At 36.4% G+C, this 16,178-nt stretch overlaps 1 protein-coding gene across 1 annotated transcript in view; it reads left to right on the forward strand.

Moving 5' to 3' along the window:
• LOC139670992 (dynein axonemal heavy chain 5-like) overlaps positions 1 to 16,178 on the forward strand; it is a 151,398-nt gene that overhangs the window by 51,792 nt on the left and 83,428 nt on the right. Inside the window, exons 42-47 of the mRNA XM_071553150.1 lie at positions 4,304 to 4,491; positions 6,097 to 6,291; positions 8,307 to 8,441; positions 9,442 to 9,631; positions 12,163 to 12,380; positions 13,279 to 13,590. Of these exons, the coding sequence (XP_071409251.1) occupies positions 4,304 to 4,491; positions 6,097 to 6,291; positions 8,307 to 8,441; positions 9,442 to 9,631; positions 12,163 to 12,380; positions 13,279 to 13,590 (1,238 nt within the window). The remainder of the gene's footprint in view (positions 1 to 4,303; positions 4,492 to 6,096; positions 6,292 to 8,306; positions 8,442 to 9,441; positions 9,632 to 12,162; positions 12,381 to 13,278; positions 13,591 to 16,178) is intronic.

The following is a 16,178-nucleotide window of genomic DNA, read 5'->3' on the forward strand; positions in this document are numbered from 1 at the left end:
AAGGATAACTGCTATATATATATATGTAAACAGACTAGTGCAACCCACTTCCCCAACACCACAAGAGAGGAAAAAAAAAACAAACAAAAGAAACAAAACAACAACAAAACCCAGCAGGTTTTTTCTCCGGGAGAAAAGGTTATACTTAAGTGTCCTTGTCACAGCCCGGCTGGCTGCAGAGTGAGTTTCAGTCCCTCTCCAGCGAAACAGACGAGCAGTGGGCTTTCAGATGGACTCAGTCTCTTCCCCCTGTGTTCCCTGTCCAAGAAGCAGAAAGGTACGAGCAACCAGCAGCAAATCCAAGGCAGGCAGCAGCATCAGCACAGCACGAAAAGTAGTCCGAGGTGGGCAGCGGCAAGACAGCCAGGCAAACCCCAGCAGTAACCAGCAGGGCAGCCTGCCTCCTTCGAGCCCCCACTCCCCCATTCCGCCGAGCCAAGACTCCGGAGAATATCCAAAAAAAAACCCAAAAGAGACAAACCTGCCCCCACCCCAGCGATCAACAGTTAATTGCTTCTTTTGTTAACCGCTGGCCTAGGCAGTTAAGTGGCAGGGGAGAGAATTTACATAATAATCCCAAACTACAACAGATGGTTTTTCCTATCTATGTCTTCTTTCCCATTTCGATTTTAATAATTTCTATTGTTTGGGGTATTTTTAATGCCTCTATCATACTCATCCCAAAGCAGGAGGATTTTTACCCCTCCTTTGACATTTTTGTGTCAAACAAGACAATCATATGTGAAGTTCAGTGATGTTGTGCAAGGCAGGGAAATAAGCAAAGTGGTGTAGTGTCTTATTTCAAACTCTAGAATTTTTTGAAACTAGGAAAATGAGATAGTTGTCAAACTCTGATAACTTTGTTGTCTATAGCTACTATTTTTAAGTAGACTGGCAGGTCACAGAACATCACCATTTTCTGTGAGTGGTGGAACACAGGTTATCATAAATGTGATTTTCACTATTGTGAAGTGAAGGCTAAAATATAGCCTGGAGATAATTTCTACTTTTAATTAAGAAGCCAGCAAAGCTGACCAAAATTTTTTAAACAGAGGAATACTTCTAAGCTAGAAACTGAACTAACTGTGCATGTGAATATCTTCAGTAAAGGTCCCAAGATTCTCAAAGCATCTCTTGTAACCTCCAGAGCTTTGGACCAACTTCTGTTTGCACAACATTTTTCATGTGTGCAGACCTTTAGTGTTGCAGTTTATTTTATTCATTGTAATAAGCAGAAGAGGGCTGGGACCTGCTTCCTGTCTGACTGAGTGTATGTTCATCAAGCAAAGTCATTTACTGGTTTCTTCTGTACCTGTAGTCATCAGTTCATAGCAGGAATATCAGCCTTTGTTTCTCTTTGGAGTGAGTTTGTCTTTGATCTCAGCAAGCTGTTGTCATCTTCCTCTCTATTCCTTCTGTAAGAATGTTTGTATCTCTTTGTTACCACCTTTTCTCCTGACTTCTCAGTGATTTCACTTCTATCTGTTGAACTGTTTATGATTTGTATAAATCCAAATATCTAGCCTCTTTATCCTTGCTTTGTCTCTGCCGCCTTATCCTGACCACTTCAGTAACTTACCCTTTTCCATCGCAGATTGAGGTCTTGCCTGAGAGTCAGATTTCCTAACTCCATGCAGCAGATGGCATTACAGAACAAGTGAATTTTTTTCCTTTCCCAAGGAAAAACTATTTGGTTAGAACTGAACCTCACCATTCTATAGAAAAATTAATTTCAAACCCCTTTAAGATACAGACAATAAGTGTAAGAGGCAATATTATATGGACCTAAGTTTCCTAGTTAAAAAGTATCCAGTTTAGAGCTTTTCCTTGTTGCATCCCAAAGAGCAGATACTTATGTTTAATAAACACAGTACTAAACCCCACTTTTTTGTGTTTCTTTTTAGGATGCTTCCTGAGAGTCATATAGCACATGTAACAAAAGGGAATAGATGCATTTGAAAAACCTTTGCAATAACTTTTTTCTCAGGGAGCAGCAAGAATAGGGCAGCTCCCTGAGGGAAGATAAGCCAGGGTGACCACCATAAAGGCAGGGGCAGGGACTTCACTTATGAGAGCACAGTCCCACAGTGCCTAAACAGGGCAGGTTGTCAACAGCTTGCTCCATCAGCTGTCCAGTGACTATTAGACAATGTGAAATAACCACTTGGATCCAGGATCCATCTAGGAAGTTCAGTCAGAAACAGCAGCAGGCAGGACTGGAGATAAGGCTATGCAGTTCTAGGGTCCTCCAGGAAGCTCAGTCAGATGTCCAGCATAAGAGGAGGTAGAACTGTGCACAGCCATGCACACAACACAGTTCAGAAATGCCTGAGCTGAAATGGAGCTCCTGGACTGTAGAACAGTGTGGTAGAAGCTCCAGGTAAGGCCGGTCAGGGCAACTAAGGACTCTTGTTGCATCCTGGACCCTGATATTCCACAAACAAGAGGGAGAACATCAGTTAAAGGACTTGGTGCCATACCAGTGAAGTCAAGGAACATTCTGCATTTGTTTTCAAAGACAGTAGGGTTGTGTATTTCTTGTTTTAAATTTAGTAACTGTCTGTAGAATTACTTTAATCTTTGTATCATTATGACATTGGGTAGTTGTATATACTCCACTTGCTCTCAAATTTTTTAAGTCACTGAAATTTTTTATTCTCCTCAAATTCTTTTCCTTTGGAGTATCTTTTCCCTTCTAGTACCAGAGAAATTCATTAGAAGCAGTTTAGGAAAAGATTACTCTACGTATAGAATTGAAATGAATTTCAGGGGAGATCTGCAGTATTTGCCCTGACTGAATCAAATCTTAAGGAGCCAATTTTGGCTGTACTACCACTAGTTTTGATCTGGTTTGACTCTTTTAATTATTTGAAGAGTTCTTCCAAAATTACATGGGTAGAAAAGTCAAATCAATGCAAAAATATTAAAAGAATTTGTTAATGGACATGAAAAACAACATAAAGAAGTGAATGTAAGAAAATAAATTTAACAGCAGCCTCAATGGGATTTGGAGTAAGATGAGAGTTCCTAGAGGAACACCTTGAAGGATAAGAGAAGATCAGACAAGGAAAATAGAGGGAAGGGAAGTAGAATAATATGAGCAGAACAGGCAGAGCAAAGACAAGAGAAGAAAATACATGAAAGAGAAAACAAGGCAAAGTGAAAAAGTATGTCTTCATCGTATTATTATTGATTTTTGAGTACTTTCTCTTCAATTAGCTTGAGTGTCTTGAGGAATTAACTTTACAGATAAACCATCCATTGATTTATTTTACCAGTGCTATAGGCTTTGACATATGAAGTATGGGGACTTGGGGGAGCTCTGGGCAGAGTTATTCAACACTGCAAACACACAGATGCCTTTTCTTGGACATATGTTTTTTCTGCATTTAGCACTGCCTTCAAACAGCTTAAGCCAAGCTGAGCTCCACCAGTCCAGTGGAGTGAATTAAACACCTGAACGTTTGTAGGTATTGATCCAGATCCTTGCTGGCCCCAGGCAATGGGAAATACTAGTCCAGCGTGGGCTTTCGGAAGGGAGAGATGGCATCCAGGAAGCTCCTGCATAGACTTACTAGCCTTTGTCTCTCGTGAAATGGATGTGGAACAGAAGAGTATTACATCTTTCCCACTACTGCTCTGGAAAGCTGCCACTGTAGATCTCCTATTTCAATGCTGCTAACATGACACAGAAGAAGGAGTGCTTGAATCTCCCAAAGGCCATTCATTTCATGTTTATGTGTAATTCTGTCTGTATAGAGCTCCATGTCCTGTTTCAAATAGTGGTTTTAAGTGTGACATCTCATTCCCCTCTCTTGATCAGCAGGATGCTGATCTTCAACAATATTTTACCTATTAATTAATTGTTATAAAATGCTACAATGCTTCTGTCAGAAATGTAGTGATCTCTATTTGATGTTGTACTTTTCATTTAGATAGGTATCTCTCAAGCTCATCTTTGACAATTTCACCCCTGCATAGATGAGTTTCCATGCTACATGCATGTTTATGCTACTAGGTACTACATTATTGAACAATTTCCACCTTGTGGTTGCTATAGAGGTGTAGCATTCTTTGTAATAAAATTGCATATCTTTCTTTCAAGGGGTGTTTCTTTTTGTGGTGTCTTTAATGCAAAGCCAAATTTATTTTGAGTTTTTACTTCTCATTTTACTCTGTGTTCATGTTCTCTGTTCTTCTCATGTTACATTAAGCTGTATAGAGCATGCTCTATTGTATATATAAATTACTCTTGTATGATCTGATATTTTAACAAAATATTTTCCTTTTTGCTTTTTTTTAGGTTTAGCTCAGTCAGGTGCATGGGGTTGCTTTGATGAGTTTAACCGCATTGATCTTCCAGTTTTATCAGTAGCTGCTCAGCAGATATACATTGTACTTCAGTGTAAGAAAAACAAGAAACCTCAGTTCACTTTCACTGATGGTGACGTTGTTGACATGGACAGAGAATTTGGTATATTTCTTACTATGGTATGTCTATAAATATATGTCAGTGACATCGTTGTGAAAAATCTTTCCTGTTTCATGTCCTGTTGAAATTTCCCTGTTGAAATTATTGGGATTGTCTTTTAGAAAATAGTGAATGCAATTTGAACAATAATTTGGTAAAATAATAATGGTGTTATTTTCTCTTGCCCCTGTTTTTAAACTGGAACTTAGGACTTGAGGTACACAATTATCATTAACTACATATTTTAAGGAATTTTTTAGTTGAATATTTTACAGATTGACTTTAAACTTGACCTTCTCATATTTTTAGTCAAAGTCTGTCAAAGTACACCAAAAGTAATTGACCACTGCAAGGACTACCGTAGTTGGTCTGGTCAATATTTTACCACCTGTGAAGAACTTTTGACTACAATCCTACAAGACAGCATGAAGGAAACCACCCTCGCACTGGTTCACTGGCCTGCTGGAGGTTTATGTTTGGTGCCCTTGGACTGCTTCTAGCAGTGCAAGAGGCAAAGCAGCAGAAAAGAATGAGAACACCTTAAAAGCATCCTTGTATCTCCCTCTCCTTAGCTACCTACATACCCACAACTCCAAATAGAAGCATTTATCTTAATATTAGGGTGTACTACCTTTGAAAAGGAGTTAATATTATCACTGTAATTTGAAAAAGAGGGAAAAGTAGTGGCATACTGTAGGGGTGAGAGTGAGTGCATCCCTTAAGGAAAGCAGTTTGGAGTTCTGCCTTAAAGACAAGAGAGCTACCTGGAGCGTGTGTGGTGTCTTGTAGCCAATGAGATGATTTGGTGTATGTGAGGTGAATTGGTTAACCAATAATGTCATGACGTGTTGGATGTGAGAGGATATAAAAGGTGTGGATGTTACTGAGAATAGAACTACTTCTACTAGAACTACTACTACTGCTATTACTACTACTATGATCCATGAGCTATGAGGAAACTGTCTGTGAAACTATCTTGAATAAACACTTGTAAGCCTTCTGATCAAGCCTGCTGTGCCTGAGCTCTTCTTCATTCACGCTGCCCCCTTTCTTGGGACAAGGGGACCCCTGATAAATGGTGACCCCTGACATGCCCCAATAGCATACAAAGCCAGTGGGAAGATGGTTTGTAAAGAGCTGAAAGAGTTTAAGAAGTTATCACTGCACAGCTAGTGACTACTGTTGTCACAACTGAGCTGTGCGGTAGCCACATGAATGACTTAGACATCTTCAGTGAGAGGTCAGATCCATTAGTTTAAATTATATTACACTGCTTGATTGACTTTGCACTGAAATGGTCTGGGAACACTCACAGGGGACAGTAACTTCCAGCACTGGAATGCTATTAAGACCCTGAGAAAGTAACCGCTTAAAACAGCTCCAGCAAGATCTGTAAGTGGTTGTATGTGTGTCTTGGATATCTCCAAATAACACGTTTGATACCCCATACTTTATGAACTGCAGTATTGAGGCAACTGTGTAGTGATGTGTAATTGTGACATACTCAAGTTTCCCTTTAAATCTCACATGCGCTTCTGTATTTGTCAAATAATTACCAGAGAAGATAAACCTTCCTATTCCACTTTCATGATACAATGTTTTAGTTTATATATTCTAATTTTCAGAACCCTGGCTATGCAGGACGACAAGAACTTCCTGAAAATCTGAAGATTCAGTTTCGCACGGTCGCTATGATGGTGCCCGACCGTAGCATTATTATGCGAGTCAAGCTGGCAAGTGCTGGTTTCCGAGACAACCAAATCCTTAGTCAAAAATTCTATACACTCTACAAACTCTGTGAAGAGCAGTTATCTAAACAGGTAAAAGAGATGTTTTTTCCTACTGTAAGCTGTCACTGAAAGGATATGTAGATAATATACTTTCATAGACTTATATAATTATTTTTACACTTATGAACATATTAATTTTTTAAGGTTTTCAGTTCTAAACTCCAGGAACAGAGTCTGTGCCATTCCATCATAACTCATCCTACATATTCACTCTTCCTACTTATACAGTGAATTCTGTGTTACTTCTTCCTGATACAGCGTGTTTTCTATGTCAGTCAACTGAAAACTTTAATTTCTTTACTAATTCTTCTTCAGTAGGGTTCATCTTTGAGTGTGGAATCTGGCTTTTTGGCACTGTATAGAAGTGCTAACTACAATGGAAATATCTTTTCAACTGACCTAAACAGGAGACTTCTATTTTTATAGCCTACTATAATTGTAGATAAGTCATTGGGGAGCTTGTGGCTTCAGTCCAATGTCAGGTATTTTACACAAAGTTATTTTGTGTGAGGTGTCTTTCTGCACCTGAATTGTTTTTCAACTCAATGAACAGGAGTTGTTACTCTTTATTTGTGCAGTTGATTGTTTCCGTCTTTTGTATTTTGCACTTGCCTTTATTTAATTGCATCACACACAGATAATGTGTTGAATTTCTCTTGGTAATTTTAAACTCTAGTTATGGTCTGGTTCACCAGATGCATATCATCTGCAAATGGAATCAATAAGCTATTTCTTGATGGAAATTCTGGAGTTTATTCAATGTATTGTTTCAATTTCTCTGTCTGGAAAATAGGGATGGGAACTGTGCCAAAGGTGCTGTTTTAATTAGTCTTTGTTTCTCACCACACAAATATATTCTAATTGACCATAAATTAAAATATTTCCCCCCAAGTTAAGTCTGTTTTGGCAACTGGTAAGTGATGTTTCTGTCTTTATATCAACCCATGAGCTTTCTTTTTATCTTTCCTCCCTCTGTCCTGTTGAGCAGGGGGAGTGAAAGAGTAGCTGTGTGGGCATCTGGATGCTGGACAAGGTCAACATACAATAGATAGTGTATAAAAGAGTCTATACACTTGTCTTCAAAAACATTTCTGATCAACCAGAGGGAGCAGATATTCTCCAAACACAATATTTTGATTATCTCCTTGCATATCTGCCTTTACCACTTAGTTTTCTGAGCAGCTGGAAGTAGTGGAGACTCTGTAATTTAAAACCTTTAGCCTGATAGCCTTCCTTCTAAGACTTGCAGTGAAGGGAAAATATATTACAGAACATTTTCTTGAAGAGAAAATATATTACAGAACATTTGTATATGCTTTCAAGTTATGTTAAATAAGATTTGTATGTTCAAGTACAAGTGCTAAAATTAGTTGAGTATGTTTGTACGAATCTACAAATATTCAGCTGTGCCAGTAGGGAAAGCTAAGGTAGTCTAGACCTTACCTAAGTCCAAAGCTAGTTAGACACAACTCCAGGGTGCACATGGCTTTTGGAAGTAAATTCTTCTGTTCTGAACCAAGTTGTTATGAAACCACCCACAAAGCAGAAAGTCATTGCATACAGGATGGGCTAGATTTAGATGTAACAAATTGTATCTGAATAATTTCAGTGTGTTTCTTAATACTAGCAACAGATTGTCCCTTTTAGTCATGAATCCCAGTACTGTATATCAAGATGCCCTTGTGCAAGCAGAAAACAGAGGGTATAATCTGGAGACGTGTTTTGCTGTTTGTGTATCTGACAAATTAAGAATTTAGCAAAATGCTAGAAGGTGCAGCTCTGTTACAGATGACTTGTGAAAATGGTGGTCTGCTACCAAAAAGGACACATGGTGGGTATGGACATTGAATGCTAGAAAATATCTGCGGGATTTGATAACAACAGAACTGGAAATCTGGTCGTTCCAAAGATGAAGAGCTGTGAATGTCATAATATTTAAAAGTTCAATAATATTTATTTATTTAATGAATTTAGTTTTCAGCCCTCTCTTGATTTTAAAGTGTTTGATCTTTACAGTACCAATTGTGTTTGTGCATTATTTCAAGGTTCATTATGACTTTGGGCTTAGAAACATCCTGTCTGTATTAAGAACACTTGGAGCAGTGAAAAGGTCTAACCCCCAAGAGCCAGAGAAAACTGTTGTGATGAGAGTTCTACGGGACATGAACCTCTCCAAACTGGTACTGTAACACTGGTGACTTTCCCCAAAAGAGTATTTTGTTTGGATTTTTAAAGGCACTTATTATGCACTTTGAAAAACTATCTTTGAATATATTATTTTCTAGTTTTTAATGTGATCTCTCAGTGAATGGAAAATCAAAATACAGTTGGCTGTGTGAGCACTATTTGTCTTTTAAAGAGAGGAAAACACACCAGAAGATTTAGCTGAAAAAATCATTGGAAAAACCATCAGATCCTGAGGGATCTACCTGTTCCTCTAATTGGCTCTTGTTTTTAATTCTTTCTGCCCTAAGGAGAGAAAGGGAGGATACATTGTATTAACTTTTAATAATGTCATCAAAGATCCTTCTTAATCCACAATTTCAAATTATACATTTCTTGGTATTCTGTTGCCTCTTCAGAACACTGTAAGAATTGCACTAAGTGAGGTGACTGGAAGTGGCTGACACCTACTTTTATAGCCTGATGTCTTTCAATAGTACTATTCAAAGTATTCATCTTTTTTATTACATTAATTTAAAGGTTATAGCATGTCTAGACTGTGTATTTGCCTTGGGAGCCAGTTTGTGGTGGAGACAATTACTCTTTTTCTGATATTAATCTTTTCAGTGCAGTGGTACATGTGTTCAAACCTATAGCAATGTTTCGGTGATTTACAGAAGGAAAAAATTACAAAAATTCTAAGGCAAAATATAATTGGAATAAGTCTTGCTGGATTATGTAACAAATGAAGAAATGTGTGTGTGTATATATATATTAAAGAAAACTATTAATTTATTAACATTTTTATAAGCTTTAAGTATTTAATTTAGAAAATACTACTTTTGATTGCATTGTACAAAATTCCCTTCATAAAACTGATGTATAATTATAATATTTTCTTTGGAAAAGATAATATTTTCTGCTTCCCTCTTTTAAATGGTATATTTGAAGATTGTTTACAGCTATAATAATTTCGATAAATAAATAATATATTTCCCACTGCTTTATCCTTGACAGGTGGATGAAGACGAACCTTTATTTATGAGTCTCATTAATGACCTGTTCCCTGGAATTACTCTGGATAAAGCTGGGTATCCTGAACTACAGGCAGCCATCCAAAAACAGATAGAGAAAGCAGGGCTTATTCATCATCCACCATGGATGCTTAAACTTATTCAGCTGTATGAAACCCAGCGAGTCCGACACGGTTAGCATGCTAGATGAGCTCTTGAGACTGCATAAAAGCAATACTTTTTATATAATCTGCTACAGAATGCAGATTATTTTCATGACGAATGTTTTTTTAAATTGAACAGATGTAATTTTTAAAGCCTGTGTGGATATTTTGCTAGGAAGCAGTTATGACCTTCTTTTAGTGTGTAATGCGCACATAGTGAGATTTTAGCTTTGTTGTGTTACATTTTTATGGGAAATATGAGTGTGGCCTTCAGGGATTGAAATTTCTATAGAACGAGTCAAAATGTATACATTAGAATCCAGAAACAGTGCTTTTGTTTAGTGTTCTGAAAACAGTTGTTGCCCTCAGAGTTCAGTCATGAAGCTAAAGTTTAATGTTACTGTGAGATGGTAATGCTGAGATTGCCAAAACTAACCTTTCAAACCCATACTTTAAGAGATTCTACCATGCATGCAATATAATGACACACTGGTTGTGGGTTTGATCCCTGTATGGGCCATTAACTTAAGAGTTGTACTCAGTGATCCTTGTGGCTCCCTTCCAACTCTGAATACTCTGTGATTCTGTGATTAAGATGTGAGAGCTATACAAGTTCAAGTGTTCTCTTCATGATCGTTCTTGCCATTTATACTGAGGAGACATAAGCCCCTGCTGGACCAGGGGAACTGGACAAGACAGGCTCCAGAGATCCCTCCCAACCTCAGTCTATAAAAATGCATTTTTACAGGGCAGAAAAGGCTATTGAGTAAAGTTTATCCTGTCCTAGGAAGGGTATCAAAGATAGCAGTAAATCCAGATTTGCAGTTCATGGCTGAGTGGAACCCTCCCCCCCCCGAATTTAAACGTCCCCTATATCCCTAAACTCTATCAACTAATGATTTTTAGTATAACAGGGGAAAAATACAAAGGAAATGTAACTAAAGGAACAAAGATTTATGAAGACGTTTATATCATGTCATATAAAAGAAGAGTAATCTTAAACTAATGAAACAAATAAAAGGAAATACCCATTCAGTAGTACAGTCTGAGCCCTTAATGCCTTACAATTTTAATTCAGATTATTGGTTAGACCAAAGAACTGATTAGTGGTGGGCAGAGTTAGTAATTTACATCCAGATAGCTGGATTCAGTGTTCCATATCAAACTGTAACAGCTGTTTCTATATAGGAATCATGGGAGTTTTAATGATTTCAGTCATTATTAAATATATCTCTTGTTATATCTCAAAAGCTGTTTGACCTGTGAGACACCACTCTTCCTCAAAAATCTTCAGGATCCACTGTGCCATTATGCTTAGATGCTTCTTCTTTCTGCACATCCCAAGTATTCCCAGGTCATGCAGTTCCAATAGGTGGAACAGTTGGATACTCAGGCCTTTCTATGACAGAAATTATTACATGGAGGGGAAAAAAAGTTTTGTGACTTCCATTTGTCCTATTCATGATGCTTGGATTTGTGGAGAGGTCACCATGGGATTTAAAATAATCAAGAAAAAAATCTGTAAAATGTATGATTTCTCTTACTTGAACTAGAGGCAGTATGTACACCCAAAGTGCTTGTACACACACAGAGACACACACACGTACGCATGGAGATTCAGTGCACGGATCCTGAAATCTGCCTGGCATAACAACTTTGATTGAAATACTTTGGAAACCAGTAGAAAGGCCATTCTGTTAACGTTGAAGGGCTTGTATTATATTTACTCATATGTAACACTTTGCACAAATAAATGATTTTCTGGGGGTCCTCACAATGTTCCGGGCAACATCCATCTCCCTTCAGTTTTAAAGAAGGCATCAAGCAATCTGGATTTTACTGGATTAGATGTTTTCTTTTTCAAAGCCAACTAAGGATTATGTCGTCCAGTTGCCTTTAGTTAAAAGGAGTTCTCTGACTCCTTTAAATGACTTCAGAAGTGTCAGTTTGAATGTCCCATCTGATTTTGGACAGATTCTGGGCCACTTGAATAGGTGACTTAGAAAACATAGCTAAGAAAGATCTACTGTAGGGTCAATCTATTGTCGAAGACATGATTCATTTTCCTTAGGCAACATATGTATACACTGATGAAATTAAGTATGGTTTCTGTTAAGTGGTTTTATGTAAGATGTATTAAAATGTCAGCACAGATGGATGCAGGTACATATTTTTGTTACTTTTGCTTCAGAAAGATGCAGTCGATTTTTTATATCATTGGGAGCTACTCATTCTCATTAAATACATTTAAAAATTACTGGTTTTGTTTTCCACCAGTCATGTCAATGTCATTGCATGCAAACATTAGAAAAAGGAAAAGAGCTGCCTGAGGGAGGATGCAGACCCAGATAGGCTTGCCTATCATAACAGAGCAGACATTTATAGAGGCCTTTTAATAATATTTTCAAATTCTGTTTCAATCAGCATTAAATGGAGTGAGAAACATCCTTTTGTATTGGCTTTTGATAAAAATAAAACAAGGATCGTTGATGCAATGAAGCATTAAATGGTCGCATGACATATTGGCATTTCATTTTAAACCATGTTTGTATTGTTTTAAGGTATGATGACTCTAGGTCCAACTGGTGCAGGAAAGACAAAATGCATTAATATTTTGATGAAAGCAATGACAGATTGTGGTGCTCCTCATAAAGAGATGAGAATGAACCCAAAGGCAATCACAGCTTCCCAGATGTTTGGTACCCTTGATGTTGCTACAAATGACTGGACAGATGGTATTTTCTCTACATTATGGAGAAAAACTTTAAAAGCAAAGAAGGTAATGGATATTGTATCACAATGGTTAATAAAGACATTTAATACTGTTTTCATAAGGTCTTGTTACCTGCCATTTGTCTGAAATATCTTCCATTACAAAATCAAGTGGGAATATGTAGTTAGTTTTGCTTTGTGTCTGATGAGTTCAATGTACACAAGAGTCAGAATTATGTATATATGCCAGATAACACTAGGCTTCCCAAGCATTTGAGGTTCCAGAATTGATTTGGAATAGATTTTAAGGTATTTGCTTCCTTGTCTAGACAGGTAGTCCTACCGTTCAAACACAAAAGCAAGGTCTGTTCATACTTTGACATGAGAACAGGAAAGTTAATTTTCTACTGTCTAGTTTTATGTCATTGCCACTATATTTCACTGGTTATATCAGAATGTCAGAGGCTTTGGCAAGAAATCGATATTAGCATTTCCCAATTCTTCTATTGAACCTGCAGATCATGTTTCATGGAATCATACTTGCACTCAGGTCTTCTGAAAAGTCTCAATTCTCGCTTGGAAAATGGGAAGCCTGACTTGGGTAGCATCCCACAAGGACTCACCTGGTGCCTGTTTCTGTGACTGTATTTAATGGGAAATGTTTTCATCCATCTTGATGGATGCTGGGGTGGATGATGTACTTTTAGAGAAAAAAATATACTGCTTTATGATTAGTACAGCACAAATTAGTTTTTGTCACTATTCCTTAATATCGTTTTTTGTGTGACACAAGATAAAAAAGAAGGATTAAAATCACTGAGCAAATGATAAAAATAGCATTTCATGCTGACTACCAAATTATGACTCCTTATTTATATTTAAGCATATGTTCTCTGGTATTAAGTAAATGTGTATTTTTGGTCAATGTAAGTAAAACTGCATGTGTGCGTCTCTCTTTTTTGTAGGGTGAGCATATCTGGATAGTTCTGGATGGACCTGTTGATGCAATATGGATTGAAAATCTGAACTCTGTTCTGGATGATAATAAGACCCTTACTTTGGCCAATGGAGATCGTATTCCAATGTCCCCCAACTGCAAAATTGTTTTTGAACCTCACAACATCGACAATGCTTCCCCTGCCACAGTTTCTCGGAATGGGATGGTTTTCATGAGTTCCTCAGTGTTGGACTGGAAGCCTATTGTAAAGGCTTGGCTGCAAACACTACCTCTTACATATTCTGATGTCCTATGGAATTACTTTGATGCTGTATTTCAGGTACTGAATTAACTACCTCAGGAAAAAAAATTGCACTTCGTTATTTAATGAAGCATTGTTTCTTCTTAAGTGCTTTTTCAATTATTTACATCTCTTTGTTTATGTAAAAAAATAAAGATGAAGGATTTAAAAAAAGAGAGAAAATTATCTCTAACATTAATGAATGACTGAAATTGTAACAGATGAATAATTTGGATGTTTTGTTTTGTTTGCATACTTCAGTTGGCAAAACAGATATTCTTTTTGCTTGTAATTGTTACTGTAATTTTAATTCTTGTTAGGATACACAAAGGAAATGTGTAAACTTGTTTGTTTTAAATATAAAAAAGTAAATTCAGAAAGAAATTAAGATAGATTTACTCTGGGAAAACAGGAATGCATTTGTTCCATTAGTTAGATTTAAAAGACATGCTATAATTTGAATTAATCTGGGATAGTTCTGTGCTCTGTGTTGTACAGAAGCTCAGCGTAGGTGACTATAGTTGTCTCTTGTGATTTTATTATCCATGTTTCTCTTCTAAAGGAGATTTTTGAAATGGTGTCTCTTTCGTTACATTGTCTGACTAAATTGTGTTCAATCAGTAGATCCAAAGCAAGAATTCTGAATGTTTTTCCATCTCCATTTGGCCTTAGCTTACTGAATCATTAGAAAGGTTTCACTAATATTGTGGATGGTTATACTCAATAGTGGGTATAAAAGCATAGTCTCTGTTGTATACTTTTTCCATTACATCGAGGTATTTATTTTTGCTTTGGGATTTTTTTAAAAGAAATACTTATGTCTTTGCAATTCTTTCACTGTTGTTAACTTCTGATTTCCTCAACATCACTGTAGTAAATGCAACTGTCCCTACACCTTGGCTTCCCATCAGCTTGCTCCTGTCAGTTTACTTACATAATTTGTGTTGAATTTCACAGGGGTTGTCTCCTGTAATATTTTTCATTGCTGTTGCATTTTAAAAATGCAGTTTTTAATGAACTTTGAGTGACATTTTAGGAAGGTTTTTCTATATGTCATGATAAAAGCAATGATTGATATAGGTTAGGAATGCCCTGAAATGTTAACAAATTTCTTCTTACAAATGTTTTTCATTTCAGTGCCCATTTGCTTTAAAACCAATGTTTAACAAGCTATTCATTTTGTTCTACCTCCAAAACATAATGAAACAACATAGTATTTACTGCAGCAGCAAGAAAAACAATTCTGATAATGAATTTTAAAATATGTTTCCAAAGTAATGTATATGTAGGTCAATTTACTGCTTCTTTGTCACCATTCTATTTATATTTTATGCTACAACTTGCTCTGAAAACATAATAACAACATTTAAAATGCCCAAGCCTGAAGCAATTGCAATAAAGTCCAGAAAAATATGTATTTTATTAGATTGAGAGATGAAAATGCAGTGAAATATGAAGTTAGTTCAGTGCTGAAGGCTGCATTTAGAACTATCAAAATGTAAATGAAAGCTGTCATGCTGTCAGTTTTCTTTCACTTTTAATGTGCTGTCTTTGCTTCTCAAATAATAGAAGCAATAAAAGTGATTTTACAGATGAGAGTAACACTACTGTTGTGTTCACATGTCTCTTTTTATAGTTATTTTCTCCCATATAAAAAAGGGTAAAATTCAAAAAGAAAATTTTTGAAATAAGATGCATCAGCAGTAGTAGTCAACCCCGAAATATAGATCTTGGTGAATTTAATGCTAGTATTAAGAAAAGAATGGATACAAACATCCTACAAATATCTGATTTTTCAAAGAAAATGAATATTAGGCTATAGATGGAAATAGAGTAATTAAGGAGACTCAGTCTTTCAGTAGACATACAGAGACTTTTTGAAATCAATTTAAATTCAAAATAAATGTAAGACAACTGCTATAGTAATTCTAAATGCCTTACAAAAAACTCTCATTATTTATCCTAATCAAAATAGTATTTGTCACTGAAAATCTTCATGTTGGATAAAATCATTGTTAGTAAAGATAGAGCAAGTAGCAGTAATGGAGGAGGAAATGGCAGAGTGTCATAATTGTGAATCAGTGGAAAGAACAAATTTTTTTCTCTTAATGTGTATTATAAATTACACTGTAATTCGTCAGTTTTTATGCATATAAAAAAGGTCAGGAAGCAGTCAAAAGGATACATTAAAAAAATCCAAAATAAAAAAGACAAAAAACCCCCACCCCAAACAAACCCCCAAAATTAACCTTGTTTTGACTTAACATTATCTTATAGACCTTTCTATTTCCACAGGATTTTTTAAAAACAGTGTTTGAGGGATTTTACTTTCACCCTTCCTTTCTTGTCAGCAACATTTCCTGCTTAGCAGTAATTTCCAGTAAACTCCCACCCCTATAAAAGAACTCTGCTTTTAAATTTAGAAGCTCTATTGCCAATGCTTTGTCTGTGAATGGTACTGCTACGTGTAAGCAACAGAATTGCTTAGCTAATGGAAGTAATTCTCTGAAATAGTTTCAAAGAACTGAAATAATTAAAATAATTACCTGAGTGGTGTTATTAAGTTTGTCTGGAAACTGTGAAGCTCAAACCAGTGATGGATTCTATGTGAGTAACATAAGTTTCAG

Source organism: Pithys albifrons, chromosome 4 (genome assembly GCF_047495875.1).
Source record: "Pithys albifrons albifrons isolate INPA30051 chromosome 4, PitAlb_v1, whole genome shotgun sequence".
Taxonomy (NCBI): Eukaryota; Metazoa; Chordata; class Aves; order Passeriformes; family Thamnophilidae; genus Pithys; species Pithys albifrons.